Source organism: Leptinotarsa decemlineata, unplaced genomic scaffold, assembly GCF_025532065.1.
Source record: "Leptinotarsa decemlineata unplaced genomic scaffold, Ldec_3_MD MMD2_tig00000882_RagTag_RagTag, whole genome shotgun sequence".
NCBI lineage: Eukaryota > Metazoa > Arthropoda > Insecta > Coleoptera > Chrysomelidae > Leptinotarsa > Leptinotarsa decemlineata.
The window spans coordinates 1,099,241-1,124,790 of record NW_027412556.1 but is presented as its reverse complement, the minus strand read 5'-3'; the positions used below and the strand labels follow the sequence as shown (position 1 = coordinate 1,124,790).

Sequence of the window (25,550 nt, the reverse complement as noted above, 5' to 3'; positions counted from 1 at the left end):
TAATTTGTTATTGATCAGAGGGTGTAAACTCTCACAGTCGGGGATAAATGTGTCAGAGCTATTCCCTGGTTTATTGGTCGTGGTCTGCAGATTTCTATGATCGAAGTGTTGTCTGCCTTTGCGGTACACATTATCAAATATTTTATATATATATATATATATATATATATATATATATATATATATATATATATATATATATATATATATATAATGACCCCATCTAGTATCTTGTTTTTTAGCTTTCACTTTTTTCTCTCAAAAGATTCAATTTTTAAAAACCGTAGCCCATTATAAAAACATAGTCTAGAGAAGGCAGGATGGAAACTGTTTATATAGTGGGCACGACAGAAAATATTTCATAACAAAACCACAAAAGCCTTAATCTACCTTTTGTCTGTTTGGTGAACCTAGAGAAAATCCAACACAAAGGATATTACCTGATGTAACCCTAATACAGGAAAATTTACCTGCAGTACCTGCACCAAGGCGTTCTAACCGCATAAAAGAACAAACAAGAAGATAAAACGTTCAGTTTTAGTAGCGCCAAGAAGGTGATAGCACAGCTAGCCATCGAAAGCGGTTGCATATAATAAATACAAGTTATGAAGCTTCAAATCCTTTTTGACAAATCCTTTTTGACAGAGCTTGCAATATTTCTTAAGGATTAAAGGGTAAAGGTCATAAATTTTGCAAAATTCAGTTCAGTGTTTATATTTACAGTATTTTTTGTTCAACTCTCACAAGAACTATAGCAGTAGATATCTTCATCAAAAGTAAAAGAGATGCATTAAGATCGGCAGTTGAAAGCTTTAGTTATTGTGAGAGTTATTAAAAACAAAATTCAAATATCCACAATATATTAGATAATTCGATATTAAAAAGAGACAAAATGTTTATCTTTAGCATACTCATAGGAGACGATGAAATACAAGAAAACAATATTTCTCCCCAGCATCTCAGGACTGTATATGCTATCAAATCTGATAATCTTAAAACTAAATTAAAATTACAGACTAGATAAACCTATAACTATGGAAAAATAGCGACTCTTATATTTTTAATCATTACACGAAATATTTGCACAATTTCTCTGCTTCGCAGACAGTTCAAATAAATATACTGTTTCTTGCTCTGCAAATTTATTTCCAATTTGGTTTCTCTCCTCGCTTGCTTTTATTTTCTGCAACTCTTAGAAATGTGGGAAACGACCAAACAAGAACAATAAACTGCCATTTTCACTCAGTTTTCATATTTAGGAAATATATCTCGCCACGGTAATGTTTTCTTGAAACACTTGTTTTTAAAAATTCACATTGAAAGAAATCAAATTAATTCTACCAATTCTTTTGCTGAGCTTATTCCTCAGTTTATTACATTGCACAATTTATATAAAATATATATAAAACTTTGTCGTGATATTTACCTATTTTATAAAAAAAAATCTCAGAATTACTCATGTCAAGATGAAGTTACATATTGTATACTTTTTTATCAGCACAGGTAAATCTCGCCACAAATTTTGTCATGTGGAAAAGTTCTGGCTAATGTTAATGAGGTCTTGGATTGTTTTCCGCCATCAGTATATGACATTTCTAAAAATATCACTTGGTTTCTATATCCAAAATATCTGTATTCATGTAGTCCTCTATAGCAAGAATTAACATTTCACCTATAGTCGATATACAGCCTCATGAAATTGGATCATCAGTAACAATTTTGGAAAACGCTATGAATATCAAAACTCATATTATTGCGCATCTTACCTGCACAGGTAAAAATCCTTAACTTTAGAAGAGTTTTTCAAAGCGTAATTTTTAATTTTTTGCCTTTAGATAGACCCACCAAACATCAATTTTTTATTGCCAGGCATTTTTATTATTGTTAATTTTGTGCCATAGGCGATTTTTTTTTTTTTTTTTTTTTTTAAAAAACTCAAAGTATTTTTTAATGTCTGCAATTTTTATATTATGTTCTTTAAACACAAAATAATCTAAAATTAATTTGCCAGACGTTAATTCGATTGTTAAGTATTAACTATAAATAAAAAAGTAATGAAAAGTATTGCGGTATAATGCTTGTGATTAGAGAGAGACAGTTTGAAGTGCAAGACAGATAGAAAGCGACAGCAGCGCATCGGCAAATGGACAACATGGCGTCAGTCTAAAGTCACATGTTTGTTTTGTGTTTTCGTTATTTGTGATGTTTCATTTATTAATTTTGTTATAATGGCCAGTGATATAATCCAACGCCCTTCGTGGTATTAGCCAGGGGAGTAGTTGTTTTCTGATAGGCGTCAGTCCATTCAACCCACTGCGTAGGTATATCCGAGACTGGCTTGAACATTTAAAGTTAATTTCTTTAGATTTGTTCACTGCTAGTATTTAAGCATAGCCCACTGACTGATAAGAAAAAAAATAGCAATTTTATAGAACGAAATTATGTGGGCTAGAGATGATCTGAATGAGAAACTAAGCCTATTTTCCAATGAAGAACTATCAACAACTTATAATTGCAATACTTTCGGCAGAACGGGGAATAAATATATTTCCTAACTATGAAAAAAACTGAGCGTTTCACAATTGAAATCTACTCAATAACTCATCATATATTTCAAAAATTCAACGACTGAAAATGTTCAACACTTAATTATTAATAAATCCTTAACTATAATAATATTTTAAACTCGAGTCTGATATTTTGGTGTAGGAATTTTACTTTCATACCATCTTTATCCAACATTTTCAAAAACCACATACCATTTACTTTCTAGAAGGCCTATGAACTGCAGGCAACAGCCTTTTCAAATTTTTTTAAACATATCATTCCCCGTAAGACATAGATTCAGTTGTGATTTATTAAAACAAAAACCCTAATTCAACTTGAAAACAGTATATTTTTAAGAGAGATTAACTTTTGGCAAAAAAGTTTTAGCTTTCTACTTCTCTATCTTTAAATAAAAGAAAACCTCTCGAAATAACTACTTTCACATGAACATTGAATTATAAGAAAAACACTTTTTCCTGTTCAGTTTGTCTTTCAAACGTTTTATAGCTCAATAATTACTGAAGTTATTTTATAGACTGCAATACGACTCGAAACTGCTGATAATTAATATTTACAATCATTCTAAATACTTAAAGGACACATCAATGTGAAACTGAGCCTATTTTCCAGTTTGAATGTTTGAAGTACAAATTGAATAGGATTTTTTTTGTATAATTCAATGTTTTTATAAAAGTAGTTGTTTCAAAGTATTTTTTCTTCCGTGTAATCCAATATTTATTTGAAAGTAGTTTTTTAGAGGGCTTGTTCTTCCAGTTTATGTCTGAAAGTCACTTTTTTGCATGATCTTCACATTTTTGTGTTTATTTTGCAATCAATTGCTTTTTTTTTCTTTTCCTTCGAAGATTCCCACATTTATTTTTATAAAGATTCCCACGTTTATAAAGATTTATAAAAATTTATAAAGATTCCCACATTTATTTTTATAAAGATGTAGAAGTAGAAAACCAAAATCTGTCTTTTCCAAAAACCCCAATCTAATGAATTTCAAAGAGTTTATTCCAAAAAGAAATGACTTCCAGAAAATTCAAAAAGGCGACTGATCTAGTCATATGTCACAAAACGATTCTTTGAGTAACATAACCTCACAAACGGTTTTTTGCACTCCCAGGTTGGTATTCCCGAACTTTTTTTGTTCTCTAGGCAAGTTAATAATTTTCACAGAAAATTTCTGATGGATTTTTTCAACCAATCAATTGATGGACTCATCGGAGAATTTGAAAACTTGTCTTCTGAGTAATTCTTTAGACACAGATCAATGGGGAATGTTCCTCCTGAGAAAAATCAAGTAGTTTTCATAAAATAGCTCTGAAACAACGCATTTTAAATTTATCATTTCAACCTTTTTTCTTAAAAATAAAAAACATTTAAATACTTAAAAAAGAGGAATTGAATAATGCATTCAACATTTAAAGGGATTCGTTTCTATTTCACCATTTGGCAACATCGATTATAACTAATAAAGGACAGTGAATCTGTTACCTGTATGAGACAAACAAAGATGACATATTTCAGAGGCGTGCTGTTCTGTTTACTTATGTTCCGAGCTCCGAGACATTCTGTGACATATGACGTTTTGTGCACCTAACCTATCTTCCTCTATATGAATAAATAACAAAACAACTGTTGTCCATGTGGCTTGTGGAGGTGGTATTGAACTATAATTTATATTTTGTCTTAATTGTTGATTTATAAAGATAATTTTCCTTCTTTAAAGTAGAATATCTAGGTACGTATAAATTATTTCAACTTGATATAGGCGCTGTTGCCAACATTTGAAACAACAATTTGAATACTTTTTCATAGTGAATTTGAGAAACTCATGAATTAAACTCAACTTTATTTGTTCATTTGCATTTGCTGTAATAACCCAAATTGAGGAATATTCCTCATTATATACTATCAAATAATTGAATTATGCTTTGTCAAAAATTAAACCAAAAAAAGAAAAAGCTCATTTGAATCAATCCCAAAATTTTGTATTATTTAGTTCACAACAACATTCCTTTGGTAATCTTGTATAAAATGAAGATCTATATCACTTATTATTATTATCATTATCTTTAAAAACACTCTCTGTGTGAATTGTCTAACAGGAAATGTTTATCTTTGTTCTGTTTTTTCCAAAGTGTGTACAACTACGAATAAAATTCCTACACCACTAGATATAACACAATATATAATTGCCACCGAATAAATATCAAATAAATTATGATGAATTATATTCTGTGTAGGAAGATAATAATATACAAGTGTGGGCGAAGCCCCTGATATATAGTTCATTGCAAGAGACAAAATGTTAAAGTTTCTAGATAACAACTACCGCCTTTCACATAAAGTATGATTACATTTGTTTGGCTTGTGAAAAACGAATAGAAATATATGGTTTTATACTACAACATTGTTCGTTCAAGTAGGTAAGGTTCTTCTTCGACAGTTCATGCAGCGTTTTGTTAAGAAACATTTTGCATTTTTTTTTAATTAGATTATGGGAGACTGTTGAGTTTTTTCAACATAAAAATTGCACTAATATGATAAAATGAAGAAAAGATGCAGAGATTTCTAAAGACCCTAGGCATAAGAAGTTGAAATCAAAGCAAATATAGCTTGAATATTATTCAATTTGAAACGTTTAAGAAAAAGGTTTTAATTGGACTTTTTGAAACAGGCAAAAACAATTGCATTAGAATTTTGTACATTTTCCAAACGAACGTTCGAATTCAGCTTTAAATTTTTCTTCGGTATAATACCCGATTGTTTTAAATAGATTAATTCGATATTATTAGACTGATAGGATAAGCGGGAAAGAATTCTTAAGGTAGAGTTCTACTTTGTGTTGAGTGACGATAAAGTCAGCAGAATTATGTATAAAATAAAATAACAGTATGCCTACGGAGATCTTCATAGCATCATATCAAATCTCTGCGAGCTTCTCTGAAAACAAAAACCAATGCTCTGGAGCATTTCCTCAATTTTACGTATTAGACAAAAACCAAACTTCCTCAACATCTAACTCTCCAATTTTGGCACCCACCGAAGCAGTAACACTCTCCCCGTTACAAACACAAACTGTAAGGAGTCCCTGCAACGGTTCCGCCTTAGCTGGGCCCCTCCGCCATTTCTTGATCGTTCTTTGAATTCAAAATCGACTCGACTGGAATTGCACGGCTAGGAGAAGGACTATCTACGTTCCTGAAGCTGAACCCCGGCGAATCTGCGCTGGACAAAGATTCCGGAGTTCCGACGGAACTCAAAGAACCCGGCAGGGAATTACCTACAATATATTAGAATTTGAAATACTGACCTTGAGAAATTTATGTGAAGGGGGTTTTCGGAATGTTGTGGGATTGAAATACAAAATGGAAAAACTACATCAGATTATACAGTGCATTTCTTTCATGTTCCCCCGTCCCCTTTTATTTTTTGAACGGGTTAACTAGAAAAATTGAAATTTGGCATAATGAAATTAATACATGAATACTTTTTTTTTGGGGGAAAGAAAGTTTTTGGCTTTCTACTACTCCATCTGATACAAAAAAAAGGGGGATGAGAGAATCTTCCAAAGAAAGGAAGGAAGTAATCAATTTGTAACTCTATACATGAATGTGTAGATCATGCAAAGAAGTAACTTTCAGACACAAACTGAAAGAAAGTCCTCCTGAAACAGCTACTTTCATATAAACATTGAATTATACGAAAGAAAAAAAATCTTTCGAAACAAATACTTCTATATGAACACTGAATTATACAGAAGATACTTTTCTCTACTTAGTTTGTATTTCAAACATTCGTTGTGGAATAAAATCAGATATCATTCACATGAGTTCTACTTTAAATGAATGGTAATAAATTGCACTTACATGGAACACTGTCACCCTCACTGGTATACACCAGTGAAGACTTTCTTTCAGCTTCTGTCTGAAAGTTACTTATTTTCATGATCTACACATCCATGTATAGAGTTACTTATTTTCAAATTGATTACTTCCTTCCTTTTTTTGGAAGATTCTCTCATCCCCCCCCCCTTTTTTTTGTATCAGATGGAGGTAGTAGAAAGCCAAAAACTTTCTTTCCCAAAAATTAATCACTCCTAAAAATATAACCCTTTCAATTCAAACGAATACTTTATTTTGAAGTGAAATTGACAGATGAATAGATGAAGCTTTCAAGCTTCATCTTAAAGCTGGGCGACATTTGGGAAAAAATCAATGTACTTTATTGTCTAAGAGAAAAGACTCTTCTTGATAAAGCATGGTTTACATGTACATAATGTACATGCCTATTAATTTGTCAGTTATTTATATAAAATGGTTAAAATTTGCAGATATAAACAATAGATAATACATATATCTTTGGTCTAGTTGTAAATAATAATAATAATAATATTTATTAGTCTGAAGAAACACACAGTTTTAGACACGTCAATACAATTTCTAAAATAGGTTTGAGAGGATAAGATTTGTCAATAAAGTTTTAAAAAAATGCTTGTAGATAAATTAGATTTACAAAAATAAGATTTGACTAAAATGTAAAGCCATGAGCTTTTACAAATTATAAACACATAGCTAACGTATTATATATATTCAAAGTTGAGTAAAAGTTCGGGAGGTGACCACAAAAGTGTCTCTTCCTTCTTGGATAACTTCTAAAAATTGATCAATTTCATATAAAGGATGTTTGGTTAATATTTTCTTCAATGAGTTTTTGAATCTTCTAAATGGCAAGTTACGAAATTCGACAGATAAGGCATTGTATAGCTTAATTCCTATATTATCTGTTCTTTTCAACCAGCTGTAGGAACAAGGTTTTATTTATTTCTTGTAACATGTTGGTGTATATCCTTGTGAGCAACTTCATTCAACAAGTTTTGTTGAACAAGAAGCAGATTTTCATAGACAATAACTGAATATAGGGTCATTATTTTAAGTTTTCCAAATATTGGTCGACACTTTTCATCATAATTGGCAGAGATTATGCTTCTTACTGCAGATTTTTGAATGACAAATATTCTATTAAGATGTACCTTTGATGCATTATTCCAATTGATTATACCATAACTAAGGACTGAATGAAAAAGAGAATGATATGTTGCAAGTGCCGCACTTTGATTTACTATTTTTTTTATTCTTCTGATAGCAAAAACCGTCTTACTAAGTTTACTACACATGTTATTTATGAGGTCTATCTATTTCAAGTTGGAATCTATTTGTACCCCCAAAAATTTGGTAGAAGCAAATTGTTTCAAAAGTTAATCTTTCTGTTTTTTGTTCATTGAGAATCAAGTCATTTGGTGTGAACCATGATCAAGCTTTCTCTAATATGTCAGTATGGATCATATGAGGATCATCTATTTTATATATTTTTTTGCCCAAGGTTGCATCACCTGCATACAACATAGTTTCTATGCCTGACGAGTTCATCACGTGAGGTAGGTCGTTGATATATATTAGAAACAGAAGTGGCCCCAATATTGACCCTTGTGGCACTCCTCTCAATATTTTTCTTTTTTCACTTTTGGTATTTCCTAGATCAACAATTTGATATCTTTTGTTAAGGTATGACTTCATCATGTCCAGGCAGACACCTCTCACTCCGTAGTAAAATCTAATTTTGCCCATAAAATCGAGTGATTTACCGAGTCGAATGCTGAAGTAAGATCTGTAAAAACGCTCACATATATTTCTTGGTTATCAAAGGCGTCTTTTATACTATTTGTTTATACTTTAGTTAAAAATATGCTTTTGATGGTTTTCCGAAATATTTTCGGGCATGGTATATTTTTTACTTGGCTCGGCAGATGATTGAAGAGTTTTTTACTCTCAAATAAGACAGAGTGTTTGGTTAATGTCGTTTTTGGTAGCCGTAGGGGTAAGTCGTCTTTTTGACGAGTATTATATGGTCTTACAATTGTCATATTGGATTTTTTCTTATGCATCAAGCACACTGTCTTAAGGATAAAAATACTGTATAGGGTCAGAATTCCATGTTTTATAAAAAGTGGTTCACAGTGATCCTGGACTTAGCTTTTGATAAATATCTGAGAGCTCTTTTTTGTAAGACAAATACTGAGCTCATTAGCTGATAACAGCAAAAACCCCAGAACGAAATGCCACACATTAAGTGTGATTCAATGAGAGAAAAGTAAGCCATTCTGCCTAGCATAGCAGCCCGAGGCTAGGTTTTTGTTTATGGTCCTTACATGGTCATCAAATCGTAATTTATCATCAATATATATACCTAAGAATTTTATGCTGGTATTGTTATTTATGATTTGTTCATTCAAGGTCAGATTTTCATAATGGAACTTGAAGGTCAGGTCAGGTCAGGATTTTGGTTTTATTTACGTTGAAGCAAAGATAGTTTGAGTCACACCAGGTTTTAACTTTCTGTAAGTGTAGAAAGATACGCTCTTTCAGAATTTCTATATCACTTCCATGCCATAGTATGGTGGTATCGTCTGCAAACATGGTAAAGGTTCCATGTATATCGATCTTACTAAGGTCATTAATGTAAATAAGGAAAAGAATTGGACCAAGAACGGGTCCTTGGGGAACTCCCCCATATCAATCAATCAATTTTATTGGTAATAATACACATCGTGTATTCAAGAATACAATTTACAAGAATACATACAATTATAAAATTACAGTTTAAAAAATAAAATGAGTAAAATAACTTTTTTTTTCTCCATTGAGTTGAATATAATATAAACAATCATATTAGGTCATCGAAGTTATTATCCAAGAATTCCTGAATTGAATAAAAGGCTTTCTTCACCAAATAATCTTTGATTTTTTTGAAAAATAATCTCTCCTCAAGGAGTCTTATGGTCACTGGCAAGCAATTAAAGAAATGTATACTATAGTAGTCAGTTCCTTTTCTGTTTCTATGCAGTCTGTGATATTCAGGAATAAAGTCCTTTGTATTGTGAGGCCATTTGCTCATTAAAAAACTCAAGTACTGTATAGTTTGGAAAGCCCCGTTGAAACTAGATGAACTTTGCATCAAGTTTGACAACTTTTATTTTTCAAAATTTGTTTTTAACATCAAAGAGGCTCTTAAAATATTATTATATTACAAAAAAAGAAATTCGGTGACGAGTTTAGTTAAAATAAATGATTTAGTACAGGTGTGCTTAAATTTTGATAAGTAGAAAAAGCAGGAATGCGGAAAAATAGTGAAAATATAAAATACTTATTATGGGTTTGAAACTTGGTGTGTGGTTTAAAATTACAAAAGAAAATGTTTCTATCCTTTGATATTTTTGGATATTTTGAAGAATAATGTCATTTTTCGATGTTTCTTTTCTTTAATGTCAATTTTGACAGGTTAAGGAAATCACGTGACCTATTTTGTAGACGCCATTTGACATCATTTCTTAAGCAAAATCTACTGCCAAAATCAAATTTCACATAAAACGATAAATAAAAAAGTTTCCATTTGATGCGGACTTTATCGGTGACACTGTATATAAATAAGAAGAACACAGTCAGGATTCTTTCTTATTATTATATATCTTATTATTATTACCTGTGGTGGTGAGGAGCCCGCCCCTGTCGTTGCCCCCCGAGTAACTGTACACTCTCTTGGCACGGGGGCTGGCATGAAAATCGAGCTTATCGTCGTCCAGCTTTCTCTTCACTCCGAGGGGGCTGGGTCGGAGCACTGGACTAGCACTACGTCTGATAATCGTTCTCGATCTAGTCGGGCTCTGAAAGCCCATCCGCGTGGGGGAGGGGGAATTGCACATAAAGGGGCCGCCGCAGGTTGGCAGCGATATTTGTAGAGGTGTCATCCTGCTGGTTTTTGTCGACTCGTTGCTGTCGTTCATTATGCTGAGGTCCTCCCACGACTGGGATATCTGCATGGACTGGTGGATTTCCCGTTCGTGGGCGAGCTCCCGGGTGTTGCTGATGCCATCATGTTCCTCTTGGCGCAGTTGGTTGATCCTCGGCGTCAAGCGAGGGCCTGATACCTGCGTTAGATGAATTCATTAAAAACAATAAAGATATACGAGGGTGGTTTGAAAAGTTTACAACCTTACAAAGATAGTGTCTCACTTCTCATAGAAACACCCCCGTATCTTCCGTAATATTCGAGGTGGAACGATGAAACTCTCAGGACTGATGGAAATGCTCAAAATGCACCTACCACCTGAATGGGGCTGGCCAAAGTGATATACACTGTCCGCCACTCGCGATGGAACACCCCATGGTTACGGTAAAACATATTAGGGGGCAAAATAGGCTCAAAATTCCTTCAGATTCCTGATCAGGAGTACCAACTTATTACGATTACACTTTTTTCCTGAAAAATTTCAGTCCTTAAAAATCCGACTTTGTCTCACTTCTTATGGAAACACCCCCGTATCTTCCGTAATATTCGAGGTGGGACGATGAAACTCTCTGGACTGATGGAAATGATCAAAATGCACCTACCACCTGAATGGAGTTGGCCAAAGTGATATACACTGTCCGCTACTCGCGATGGAACACCCCATTTTTACGGTAAAACACATTAGAGGGCAAAATAGGCTCAAAATTCCTTCAGATTCCTGATCAGGAGTACCAACTTACTACGATTACACTTTTTTCCTGAAAATTTCAGTCCTTAAAAATCCGACTTTGTCTCACTTCTTATGGAAACACCCCCGTATCTTCCGTAATATTCGAGGCGGGACGATGAAACTCTCAGGACTGATGGAAATGCTCAAAATGCACCTACCACCTGAATGGGGTTGGCCAAAGTGATATACACTGTCCGCCACTCGCGATGGAACACCCCATTTTTACGGTAAAACACATTAGGGGGCAAAATAGGCTCAAAATTCCTTCAGATTCCTGATCAGGAGTACCAACTTACTACGATTACACTTTTTTCCTGAAAAATTTCAGTCCTTAAAAATCCGACTTTGTCTCACTTCTTATGGAAACACCCCCGTATCTTCCGTAATATTCGAGGTGGAACGATGAAACTCCCAGGACTGATGGAAATGCTCAAAATGCACCTACCACCTGAATGGGGTTGGCCAAAGTGATATACACTGTCCGCCACTCGCGATGGAACACCCCATTTTTACGGTAAAACACATTAGGGGGCAAAATAGGCTCAAAATTCCTTCAGATTCCTGATCAGGAGTACCAACTTACTACGATTACACTTTTTTCCTGAAAAATTTCAGTCCTTAAAAATCCGACTTTGTCTCACTTCTTATGGAAACACCCCCGTATCTTCCGTAATATTCGAGGTGGAACGATGAAACTCCCAGGACTGATGGAAATGCTCAAAATGCACCTACCACCTGAATGGGGTTGGCCAAAGTGATATACACTGTCCGCCACTCGCGATGGAACACCCCATTTTTACGGTAAAACATATTAGGGGGCAAAATAGGCTCAAAATTCAGTCCTGAAAAATCCGAATTTGTTTCACTTTTCTTAGAAACACCCCCGTATCTTCCGTAATAATTGAAGTAGATTTTTTTTGGTTTTAACATCAAAACATGAACGAAATGTTTAAGAGAACAACAATACTAGAAACAACAAATGCAATGAAAACTGGTCTGGGTGTTAATACAACTAGATCTTTCAACAATATTGTCAGGTTGACAGTAAATATCAATGAGCAACTGTTTTCCATGGTAATTTCAGGGCACCGCATGATTCAATGAAACTGATGTAATTCAATCCCTTCAAATGATGCTTTATTTTCATAAGACATAGTCTTGCAGACAAAGTTTGTGTAGTACATACTTAAGATTCTGTGACTCATTGCTGGGGTACCCTGCACATACTCGTGTAAAAATATCTTTTCCCACTTCAGACTTTTAACAATAGTAAGTTTATTTATCTTAGAGCTATGCGTTCATGTATTTAATAATAGAAAAGACTTTACTTTGAATGTGAATATTCACAGCATTAATACCAGACAAAATGAAGACAATTTTATATTCCATTTTATAAGTACAAGGTGACAGAAACCTCTGCTTGTTACCTGGGACCAAAACTTTTTAATAATCTTCCACAAGAGATTAGGGAAACAGGGTGCCTGAGAAAATTTAATTTTCTATTAAAAAGATTTATAATCAACAAATATCCCTACATGATACAGGAGTTCCTTTTGTATATGTAGATTATGTATATGTATATGTGTGTGTATCTGTGCATAAGTGTATACATAAATAAAAGTTATATATTTCTATTTATATGTCTATTTTATTATAAGCGTGACTACTGTCTTATTTTAATAACATGTATTACTTTTACTTGACTATTATTAAGTATGCTATTTTCTATGTACCTGACGATTTCTATACGTGTCAATCATGTCAAAAAGAAAAATGAAGAAGTATATTATGGAGAAACTTTATTATTGGACTGTGACATTACATGATGTCTAACCTAGGTCTATCAGTATTATTTTGAACTTGAAAACAAAAACAGTCCAAAGTTACTTCCCTGAGGCACACAAAAAAACTTGCCAGTGGGAACAAAGAACATATCCTCCATTTTTGTTACTTGATCAAGTCCACTTGAGTAACTGTCAAGAGATTAAAGATATCCACAGCTTCACATTTTTGCAAAAGTTTAATAGGTCCTTTGTTTGGAGGAGACATTTCAAGTCAAAATGATTTAGCATATTCATCTAGATCTATGTTTTTCATTTAGGTAATCACAGTCAGTTGAAGTAATGCCTAACATAAGTGATCTGATCAGAAACTAAATTGGTTAGACATCAAGATTTTTTGTATACATGATTGAGGAATTCTAACTGTTTTCCATTAATGAAGAAATCATACTGGTGGACAACATAACCTCAAAAGGTTTCATCGACTTGAGGTTTGTGAAATAAAAGGACTAGGATAATTTCTTCCGGTGATGGTCAAACTATACAGCACTATGATGATGGTAATTCATAATAACATAAACTGATATAAAGGATATCTGAAATCCCCAAAAAATTAAAGTATATCAAGGAGATAGCAAACAAAAGTAACCCATTGAAAAAAAACTCAACAAAACTGTACAGACCCTTACTGATTTCTAAAGCAGCATTGGAAAATCAACGGGGAAAAAATATACCCAATCATAACTATCGACAAAAGAGGAAAACGAACTATTTCATCAGTTTGGACTTCCATTGTCTAATATAATATAAATTGACTTGATAACCCTGAAAAAACTCAATAAAAGAACATTATAAAAGAATAAAAAATGTGGAAAATTCTCAGGAATAGACTGATTAAAGTTTAGACTATTCTTTAGAAGCTCAGCCATATTACGAGGCATTGTCATACTTTGTCAATTTGATTTCAAAAACCGAAAAATTCCCAAATGCCTAAGTACTGTCCTGATTATACCAATATACGAATAAGGTTTGAAATAAGAGGTATCCGAATATAAATCCAACTCATTTATAAGTTCAAGTTCCAAACATTTTTGAGAAACTTTTGAAAGAGCACTCGAAATAATTTTTTGAAAAATATATTTTTCAGACAAATAATACAGATGCATAAACATAGAAAGGCTACATTTCTAAAATATTCCAATGAGTTAGAATAGATATTCTCATTTCTCAGGAGAATATTTAGTATGGTGTACCTCGCGGAACTATAAATGACCCTTTCTGAAAGGTTTAATGTGTTAGAATAGATAAGATTTCAGTTCCTAGAAAGATATTCAGTATGCTTAACAAGGAGCTTAGAATTTTTCATTTAAATAATTCTATATATTCAACATAGAGAAAATCAACCACTAGAAATAAAAACTGACTGATCCTTGTCTCTAGGTGTAAAAAAACTAGTTGTGTAGTGAACACCAAAAGACAAATAAAGAACAAACTTGTATGTATGAAGCTTCAGGATTGAGGATTTATCAAATCATAGACAAAAAGAAAACTTATTGTTTACACGTCTAAATGATAATAAATTCTATGTTCCCTTGTGAATGTGTGTATTATTTATCTTACTCTATTTTGAATCTTTCCACTCAGAATAATGTGCGATAGTGATACTTTCCCACAGACTACAGGGCTTAGCAATCATTCACTATCGATTTGTGTGCATATATTCGAATTATTCTCTATCGTTTATGCATGCATATACAAATTAAGACATATTGTATTTCATAATTCTTACCGGTGAACCTGGGACTTGGCTGAAGCTGGCGCTAAACCTCCTTGTTCTTGTCTGTGAAGAAGATCCAAACAAGGAACTGAAGGGTTGCTGTTCCCTGAATACAAAAAACGTAAGGGTAAACAGCAAGAAAACATCAAAATCTTACCTATTGGGTGCAGTAGGATTAACTGTAGTCATCACAGTAGTAGATTCATTAATCATGGGGGCACTGGAGCACCTTTTGAGAGTCCCGGGTCCGTTGCTAGGACCATCAACGTCCATAGCCACCGAGTGGGAATTTGTTAATGACATTCGGGAACTCTGGAACCCCTTTTATAAAAATTAAAGGGAACATTTGACAGTAACCTCTTCTAAAAGTTGAAAAATTCCGACCGGTAGATCCTGTTGCGAAGATTTTTTGAACATCCACTTTTTAATAAAGCTACTAGAACTGAAACAATATGAAATTTCAGTTAGTCGATTAATCCTGTCAAATAATTTCTGGCTGATTACTGGTTATAAAATGTTTTCGGGTGCAATTCCGACTTCACGAAACATGAAACTAAACATAAAATGACAGTTGACAATTGACCGGTGATGTGGAAGCTGATCACAGAACTAAATCCAGGAGTTTCATATTAGAGCGAGTTCGTAAATTTACCAAAATCAATTTGTTGGTTAATGGATTACAATACCGACCAAGCATCTTCAGTTCTGACAGGTTGGAGCCTAGCTCCCTTACCCTTGTGGCTGATTTTTGTCAGAAGGACACAATGGGGTGTAGCAGTAAGTGAAAGACTCGAAAGTGTAGGAGACTGCACAATAGTGTAGACAAAAACATCATATCATTGGGCATTTTGTTCTTTTTGGAGAATTATTATTGAATTATGAGTAAAACTCCAGAAGTTGCTTAAATTTATAACACGAATTTATTGAAGACAATAAAACATTTTCATAGTGGAAGTATTTTATTTGCATTAAGAAAATAATTTTTTTAATAACTAGTTTTTCAGTTTTGAAAATTCTACATGTTACTAAAATGGGTACAAAAATATTGCATGAAATCTAAAACTACTTCATTAGAGCAACGAAAAACTAAAAAATTAATCATATGAATTCAACGACACATTGAAACATTCAACATTCAGATCATATATCGACTTTGACGTCTTGGCTTAGGTAACATGGGATACACTTGTGAATGCTGGGTTGCGCTTATGTTTAAGGAATTGTAGACCATGGACCTATGAATACTAGGGACGGAGAGTTAAGGCGCGGAGGGTGTCAACATCATCACGTTGTAGAGTAGGCAACACTGCAGTGAAACACGAACAGCAATAGTAACTAGGTAACTTTTTTTATGGCTTCCTTTTCTCACACAAGTGAAAAACGAAGACAAAACAGTAAATGTTTGACCGGTCAATGTTTTGTTAATTGATGTGATTTTATTATTTCAATTCTTTTCACCACATAGTTAGTTGTTCCCAAGACTTGACGAACTGACATCCGACAGTTGATATTTGCACCATCTATCAAGATGTGGGTCAACCTCATTTTTCTCGTCGAGAGTGTTTGACCAATCAAAAGCGAATCGGTTAGCACACTAGGGGCTGTGACTAGGGTTTCTATGCATCTTTTTTCGGATGTATAAATTGATAACACATGTGTGAAGATCCATTGAACGTATTGTGAAGTGTTGCTTGTATCCTACTTCCTATTGTGTGCTGAGAAGGAGATATTTCCATTAAATACAGTCATATGACTTCATGGGTTTTTGCTGTGCATTTACTGGGGCAAATTGAAACAGCATCAGTTCAAATGTAACTATCGTTCCTGCCATCTGAAAAAAATTACAGCATTATTATCTACACTGAAACTGATATCATTTCAACATTACCAACTGCAGATGAAATGAATATTATAGGTATATCATTCTGATTTGAAAGAATCCCCAACAAACATTATGAGCACGGAAAATGTGTGGCCTACTGGGGCATCTGCCGGAGACCAACGCCAACAGAACATCAGCCCAACGCTTTTTCATATTACTTTACCGGTATTAAAATTTTTTTGATTGACACAGTTTTCCTATTTCTACATATTTGTTCCAAATGGACCGTTATATGATCGATTTGTTGGAAAATCTCAACTACCGTTAACATTTCTAAAGATCAAAATACATGCAGAAACAATATCATCATATGAGATTTGTCAAGCTGTCAAGTGCCATACTTCAGTGTACATGAAAAAAATTTCGAAATCAATAACTTCAAAATGGGTATTTAATTTTTTTTGATTGGTATTACTGAACATATTTATAGGGAGTTGTGACTGACTTTTTATGATAATGCGTGATTTTTAATTCCATTAAAAATATAATTAATATAAAAGTAAGTATATGGCACGTGGATGTCGTGGTCGAAGCGGAGAGCCCAAAAGAGGTGTATTCTCAAATAAATTTAAGTTCGAATACATTTCGAAGTGAAAGATGACTGAGTGAACTGGCGACCCCCTACGCCAGTAACCAGGCTGGATTTTGATGAGTTCGTCAGTACGACAATAGATGTCTTATTTTTTTCGAAAGCCTCCTGAGAAGGAGGCGACAAGTGAACAATTGAAGTGTTTTTGGAAAGAGAAAGTGAATGAAAAAATTTAGTGTGGCAACATTGCTTCGTGCAAGACAACTGCGCCCCCGGACGAAGCTTCTGTTCACTATGGTTAGTTAGGGTCTGGCCAAATGCGCTCGAATGAGAGGCAACAGCCATAGAACATTGAAATTCATTAATTATTTCCATTATATATAGTATGAGTGAAAGTTAAATATGAAATGGGTGATTATCTCATATACACCACACATTGTTTCTTCAGATGACTTCGAATTTGAAGTAATTGATTTCATATGAGATATACAGAAGTAATGAAATTTAATTTCAGAATGTCTTTTCTAAAAGGCCGCCTAAAGTACTTAAAATGAAGTCTGCTTCGAGGTGTATGGACGGTGGTGGGATGATACCCGCTTGGTTAGCGTCTCAAATACTATCTGATAGTACGGTGGTTCAAGTCCATCAGCCGGACGATAGATTTTCACTACGTATCATCCAACCCGTGCACGTTAAAAGGTAAGACCTCATTAATCCTCAGCTCGCACAAGTTTCGACTACTATATGCGTTTTCTTTCGTAAGGAGGATACAGCTAGTTATTGAAAGATATATTCTGTGAACAGTATCGAATTTGTAACGAAACCATTTGTCAGGAATAATAAGAAGAATTTTTGCCCCTGATAAAAACGAAGGAATATAACATACACAATATAAGAGCATAGAAGTTGAAGCAGAAGATGGGGATAGCTGATTTACTTTTTTAACTGTTTGTATAATTCAAAAGTAATATTTTATTTTCGTTTCATTATAGATTCCCTTTATTTTTATACCTATTTTTTTTCCTACCCACTTGTGTTACCCACAGTTACTGGTTGTTGGTATTTGAACCTACCTCTTTCAGTAGGTTGAGTAAATGTAAATATTGTAATGATCGAGATGAGCAGAAAAGAAATTTCTAATTCACAGAAAATTAAAGTTTACCTGAAGTAGAAAATTCTTTGTCACCAGAAAAAATCCAGATCCAGATAATCCAACTGGGTTTGTACATATTTGTTCAATCAAACGAGCCACCTACAAATAAGTTTATCGGTAACTCAAAATTGGTTTTGAAAGTGGATTTGAACAACAATTTATAACTTATAAAACACTATTACAAAAAATGGAGTGAGCTGGAAAGTATGGCCCTGTAAATTAATGAAGGAATCACGTTAATCTGTTGATTTCCGATAATTGAAAATCGATTTCCTTCAGAGTATCATTTCTTGAACTAGGCAGAAGCGAACAACAAACATGTTTGTTAATGCCCCATCTGCCTGTGAACGAAGTAACCAATCGCATTTCCCAATTTTCTCGTATAAGGAAGAAAACTTCACAAATTTAGTGGGCATACTTATGCTGATGCTAGACACTACCTTGCATTGACGAGTGGCCAAACAGTCCGAAACCGGTCTGCAAGTGTGCTCCAATAAAATTGAAAATCGATTGCGGCAGTTGTACCGCCAACAGCATATCCAGAAATAACTTCAGGGAAGAATCCTGCACTGACACCTGTCAGATATAATCCAACGCCCTTCGTGGTATTAGCTAGGGGAATAGTTGTTTTCTGATAGGTGTCAGTCCATCAACCTACAGTGTAGGGAGTGGAGACTGGCCTGAACGAATTATTTCGCCATACTATAGCTTTTTCAGACGTGTCTTCACCAACAGGTAGTTGAACATAAATAAGTGTACTACTAATTATGATTTTATCAAAATTAGATTGAATTTAGTGAAAATATTTCTCTAATTTCAATTTTTTTTATATTATCATGAATTTTTTTTAATTGATCATTCAACATTGTGAATTTTTACAGAAAGAGGAACAAAGAACAAAGGTGTTTCTCAGAGAAATTAACTGAAAATGACTAATAATTTTTTCTCAAGTATAGCCACCTAATCTACCTATCTCTGAATTGGTGAACTTTAGAAATTTTCCCTCTCCTGGCTCTTCATTCTTTTTAACTCCTGTTACATGTGATGAAGTACAAAAAATCATTACATCTTTGAAACATTCAGCTTGTCCGGATATCAATGGAATAAATAGTCGAATTATTAAGGCAACTCAGGATATTATTCTTGTCCCATTTACCAATTTGATAAATCTAGTCTTTAAAGACTCACCAAATATTTCGAAATCAACATTTTTTTTTGCAGTTATCAATTTGGTTTTCGCGGAAACTGCTCTACCACCGATGCTACTATGAGTGTTGTCAGAGGCATAGTTGAGGGAATTGAGACCTGTCAAAGGCCTTTGACTGTTTCCCACAGCATTTCACTCGAAAAACTGTCATATTATGTTGTAAGAGACACTCCTTTGGGTTTGATTGAAACTCACCTGGATAATCGTAATTAGGCGAAATTTAGTTAGTATGAATACACCTGAGGTAGCTATTGCAAAGCGAAACGCGTGTTGCGATTCTGTTAACTATTTAGTAAAAATCTCTCAACAAACATATAATCTTTTTCTTACCTCACTAGAGTATTGTTCACTTGGTACACAATATAGAATATCTAGTGGTTTCTTAGCTTCTTCGTTGAGCCATGCTCCATACATAGATACAGTCAGAATGCGTAATACCAAGAAGCCAAAAGAAATGAAAAAATAAGCTGTTTCTATCGCTCCGGTTCTTTCACTGAAAAAAAAAAAAAGATTTAAGAGATTAAAATCCAATTAATTTCTATGTTATTGACTTTGTTTAGATCGTACAGACGAGCGAACAATCAAGAGGCTGCAAATTTTGCGGGCGTTGTTGAAAAACATTGTCTTTTACGAGCAACACCCGTCTGCGTTGGCTAATAAGAGAAAAAAAAAATGAGGATATTGTGAATGATCTTGGAAAAAAATTAGTTTTTGAAAAAAATTGTATAACGTATATTTACTAATGGATGGAGCCGTTACTACATGGTAGGAGATCACCATCAGAAATGAGAACTGAAACTTCTTGTGTTCTATATCACTTGTATTTGTAACTAATGTTACTGCAGTTCCGTCCTTGAAAGACATTTTCCAAGAATTTCAAACGAATTGTTTAGGTGCAATTTTATATGTATAGAAACAATTTTGTCAGACACAAACGACTGTGATAGCTACACCACATTTTTTTTACAAAAACACAATATTCTTAACTTTTTCGATCAGTTGGCAACGACTGTAAAATCTGCTCAGTTTGTAATGCGTTTATTGTACGCCTGTCTGCACCGAGACTAAGTCTTATGTTTGAAATATCATGGATATTATTACAAAAAACATTTAGAAATATGAACTGTTTTGCCACTTCTATGTTCTCGCTTTCACCATTTTGGCGAATTTGTACACATTGGCGAATTCGCCATTTTATACGAAAACGACATTTTCTGACCTGTCTATTTATCGTACGCCCGTTTGCACCGAGTATCAGTTTTGTGTTTGGATCATAATATGAATATTATGATGAAGAACATTTGAAAATATGAACACTATGAATTGTTTGACACACTATGTTCTCGCTTTCACCATTTTAACGAAGTTGTACACATTGGCGAATTCGCCATTTTATAGAAAAAGAAAATTTTCTCGCCTGCACCATTTGTAGAGCGTTTATTGTGCGCCTGTACGAGTCATAGTGTTGTGTTCGGAATATAACGGATATCATGACATGAAATCATTTGGAAATATGAATTGTTTGACACTACAATGTTCTCGCTTTCACCATTTTAACGAATTTGTACACATTGGCGCCTTCACCATTTTATAGAATTTTTTCTCGCCTGCCAAATTTGTAGAGCGTTTTACAGATGTTTAGAGAGAGGTAGGAAAATAGGCAGCTTCGAAGGAGTCATTTATATAGTGACTTTGGCTAAAACAGTCAAAGTCACTAAAGGAAGATTATCAATCGGCTACGTCGGTGCAACGTGGGTGCTTTGTTAACTCACTTGAATCGACCGCCGTGTTGGTCGGTGGTTCAAGCCCCAGGCTGAACGATCGGTTTTTACTTGCTTTCGTCCAACCCGTGTTAGGAATCACACGTTAAAAGGTAATACCTCGTTAGTTGCACAAGTTTCGACTGCTGAGGGTTGTCGTTCATAGAGTTACGACAGTGAGTTGACGGAAAAACAGATTTTAAACAGATTCAAACAGATATTTTATTAAATCCAGAGGCTTTTTTGTTCTTAATGGTTTTTATCGTGTCTTTGATATAAAGTGAATTTATCGTTGACAAATGTGTTTTTTGAGTTTATGAGATAATCATATAGAATCACGGTGTTATTTGTCAGTTTTTCAGCTATGGTACAGTAAAATTGGTTTAGATCATCTGCCGATACTGAAGTATTCAGTTACTTTCCTTATCTCATTTACCATGGACTTGTTTCATGATTTTTTGTTCATAGTTTCACTTAATAGACATTTTAAATTGAAAAACAGTGGACTTTGTTTCATCTCTCTAAGTACCGTAGTTTTCCCGTAATTAATTATTAAAAATCGAATGTGGTGACGTCACGGCCCTATTCCCGCTTCTTGTTCGATTGACCAATAGAAACAATATAAATAATCTACATTGCCAAATCGTGAAATTTACGAAGCATATAATTATCAATTTAATTATGGAAATGTATATGAGCCCGTTAACGTTTCAATTGACGAAAAATTCTCCACATGGAATAAAATGTACACGAAAAATTGCAGATAAGTTCTATATCTAAAATCAGTACATAAAGTCGATAGATCACAAAATATTTACCTACACTATAATTTTATACATTATTTAATAATATACAGTTATGAAAATCAAAAAAATATAGCAAACTGAATTAAAGAATCATTCCAAATATTCAATTTATTCTACAATCCTCAATCTGTACAACTTCACTTTGTCATAAAAAAAACGATTCCTACATACATACCTCTTTCTAATATAGCTACTACATTCAAGCGTTATAGGCTCGCTTGGGAAATCTGTTGAATCTCCCAAAACTTGTTAGGAAGGTTGAATGAGGTCAAGTATAGACAGAATTAATTGTACTCGAGATCCAACAAAAGCTTCTGAGATAATAATACCATTAAATCATATAATTACATTTAATTAATTTCATTTCATACTTTCAGTAACAAGATTAATTCCAGATAATACTTTCTGTGGAGAATACGTGAAGTTGAAATAAAACACTCCATCATCAAATTCAATATTTTTGTTCCCCCTTCATTTATAGTCACTTTTTTAATGATTTCTATAAAGGCTTGGAAGAGTAGAAGGATTGTAGTTCTTTATTTTCAAAACTTTCACGGAGTTGACAACAATAACAACAAAATGGCGTCTGTCAAATTGGATCATCAGATCTGTGATTGGATATTAAAAACTAATACACTTGGCAACTCCGCTCTAGACACGATCAATTTTATTGGTCAACAGACACGCGGCCAATTTGAATTCTTGCTTTTCGAATTATTCTTTTTTCTGCAAATATAAAGAGATTTTGGGACTGATTAGGCTTGATAAGTATAATATATCCCTAACTTGATCAGTCTATAAGCAAACCAGTTTCAACAGTTTTGAATAACTTTATAGTTTTAGAGTTTGTGATTAGTCCAGTGTATATTTCAAGGGATTGATTATTTGAGAAGATATTTTATCGGTATTCAAACAAAAAACCATATCTCACCTTAAACTATTGTAAAGCTGAATGCACAAAAAAAATATGTTGTGAAAATAAGAAACCAGTACTAAGAAGGACAGATGTTTTTCCAAAGACTTGCTCAGATTATACAACTTCTGGTAGTCGTGTCTGATTTCTTTCCAGAATTTTTCGTGAGTCACCTGAAAGAACATTAATTTTTGTATGACATAATGAGTAATGAATTTATGCGACTATATTCGTGGATGTTTACCATTTTACTGACCTTATTAATTTCCAGTCTTTTGAAAATTTGCTCGAACTTAGACGTCATGGCAATGCTTATGAGTGTGATAAAAAGGTCTGTGAAAATCCATGTAAATGTTGAAATGGTATTGGCAAACTGAAATTGAGTTAAAGGGATCTTTATCGAAATTTATATAACATAATTTGAGCACCCTACTCTACTTATTGTTTTTTAAATGTCAGAAAATCAATGCTAAAAGAAAAAACTAAAATTGTAACATGTATGTACCTTAATTATTGCTCCAATCCAAATATTATAGTCGATGAAACTGAAATAATTCTGGAAAGATACTTGAAAATATACTTTCAGGGGTTCCTCGGAAAATCCTTGACATTCTTTGGATTGGAATATGCCGTTCATGATAAAAAATATATGCTCCACTGAAAATAATCAATAATGAGTTTACTGTTTTGTACTGTACTGTGTCTTTGAGAGATTGGAGTTAACTAAAAATCATTTGGAGTCAATGAAAGTGGCGCCATCTGTGTGTTAGCCCACGAACTCTTGAGCCCACCTGATAATTTCACTTATTGTCTCTTACATAAGATTGCAACTGGTTTAATGGAGAAATTAAACTATGACATTTGCTTACTAACTAAAAGGAAACCCATCAAATCACAAACTACCCCAAACTAGGGGTTAATTTGATGGTATTTTGTGAAAATATTATCTGAAAGACATTTTCTTTGGAGGAGTCAATGTTTTTTACTGGTTTTTTTGGTGCATAACGAGTATCTGGAATAGTTTTCAAAGCAGTTTTTGAAAACAGTAACTGAAACATACAGATTCCATAATCATCAACACATGTTTCCGGTTTGTCTGGAAAATTGAGACGAATCAGTTACAGATATGGTTAGGTTAGGTTATTTTAGGTTAGGTTAGGTTAGGTGAGCTCTGTGGAAATGGATCGTACGTAGTTGCATTACAGAAAAGAGAGGTTGAAAATAGAAATATGAACCTAAACTGACGTGTGCCAAAAGAAATGTAGATGTTTGTAATTCAGGCGTTGATCACAAGTGATTTTTTTGGGTTTTGAAAACAGGAAAGGGTTATTTTCCGAAACTTCATCAATCTAAAGAGCCAAGTATAGAAATTTCACGTTTAACGTTGATTATGAGTACTCAATTTGTTGACAAAATTCATGAATACAACAAATTGATGACGAATAGGACTATTTAGTAGTTTTTATTACGCAGTCAATTTTTGGTTGGTTTTCAATAGATTCCTTATCGGTTTAGTTTTTTTTGTTTTCCAGCTTATGGAAGATTAGACACTGAAAAAACAGCAAGAAACTCATATTTACCTGTATTTCTCAAAGGAACATATTAGCATAGGTACATACCTATTCCTAAACTCATGAATACTGCTGTAATGACGACGAATTTTCTCTTTGCCTTAGTTTCATTGAAATAACCTCTCATAGACATCTCCACCGCAGACCATTCCCGTAAAATATAAGACCAATGACGTGCTATTTTAATGAGTCGCACTGAAGCCAAAAACGTGCAACTGTAGAAAACCATTTGTACTACAACAAAAGAAAAATCACAATCGAAAGTATGGCTTCAGATACTGTGAGACACTGTGAGATTATACTTTCCAATGTAGCTTCAGATTGCGCATCTTAACGACCAATGCACAAAAACCGGAATTTTAATTTTTCATATTTAACTTTGAATCAGCTATACAGGGTGTAACATGAGTACGTTCAAATATTCAAGTAACGTATTTCTGAGATAATTGCGAGAAAAAAAGTCTATGCAAACTTGTGTCCGGAAATGCTTCGTTTCGGAGACACAGGGCGTTGAATTTGCTTGTTCGGTTTGTTGGAGGTTGAATAGACACTAATATGTCTTGGCACAATCATCCTTCATAAAGCTCAGACCTGCTTTGGAGTATTATTCTCATGTATGAAGCTGCAGCCTCAAGCATACCATGAAGCTGCTAGATTTCATCCAGCCTAATGACTTCGACAATTGCGGAACTATTCAAAAGATTCGTTACCAACTTACCAGTTTGAACCACGATCAAGCCATTAACGAAAAATTTAACTATCCAGAACCCAGTACTGGTGAGTGTAGCTGCAGCGTTGAACACTGAATAGCACACTCTCAGGCTTCCCCACTTGAATGTGACATCGTCAATACCTTTGCTAATACCATGCAGAGGCATTACCCCAAAAAACTGCGCCATGACTACCAAGAATTTTATATTCTCGTGAAAGCTATTTTGCTGTGATGGTTTGCTCCGACCAACATTCACAGATAGCTCGCTTGTAGCTTTTTGATTTACTTCCATGATGAGAGTCGCGGATATTCTGTAATTCCGGAATCC

The 25,550-nt window shown here is 33.8% G+C and overlaps 2 protein-coding genes across 2 annotated transcripts; both read right to left on the bottom strand.

The window, feature by feature from the left end:
* Positions 1 to 698: 698 nt before the first annotated feature.
* Positions 699 to 15,272, bottom strand: LOC111515693 (P2R1A-PPP2R2A-interacting phosphatase regulator 1). The gene is made up of 5 exons (XM_074174739.1): positions 15,194 to 15,272; positions 14,847 to 15,131; positions 14,702 to 14,795; positions 10,096 to 10,540; positions 699 to 5,839 (listed from the first exon to the last, which is right to left on the bottom strand). Exons 2-5 carry the CDS (start codon positions 14,990 to 14,992, stop codon positions 5,664 to 5,666), a joined length of 861 nt encoding a protein of 286 aa, XP_074030840.1. The 5' UTR covers positions 14,993 to 15,131; positions 15,194 to 15,272; the 3' UTR covers positions 699 to 5,663.
* A 386-nt stretch (positions 15,273 to 15,658) lies between these two features.
* LOC111515692 (gustatory receptor for sugar taste 64e) lies at positions 15,659 to 24,908 on the bottom strand. Its single transcript, XM_074174738.1, has 7 exons — positions 24,559 to 24,908; positions 23,445 to 23,596; positions 23,196 to 23,312; positions 22,958 to 23,112; positions 19,791 to 19,953; positions 18,263 to 18,352; positions 15,659 to 16,520 (listed from the first exon to the last, which is right to left on the bottom strand). The coding sequence occupies exons 1-7, from the start codon at positions 24,737 to 24,739 to the stop codon at positions 16,425 to 16,427; spliced, it is 954 nt and encodes a 317-aa protein (XP_074030839.1). The 5' UTR covers positions 24,740 to 24,908; the 3' UTR covers positions 15,659 to 16,424.
* Positions 24,909 to 25,550: the final 642 nt, after the last annotated feature.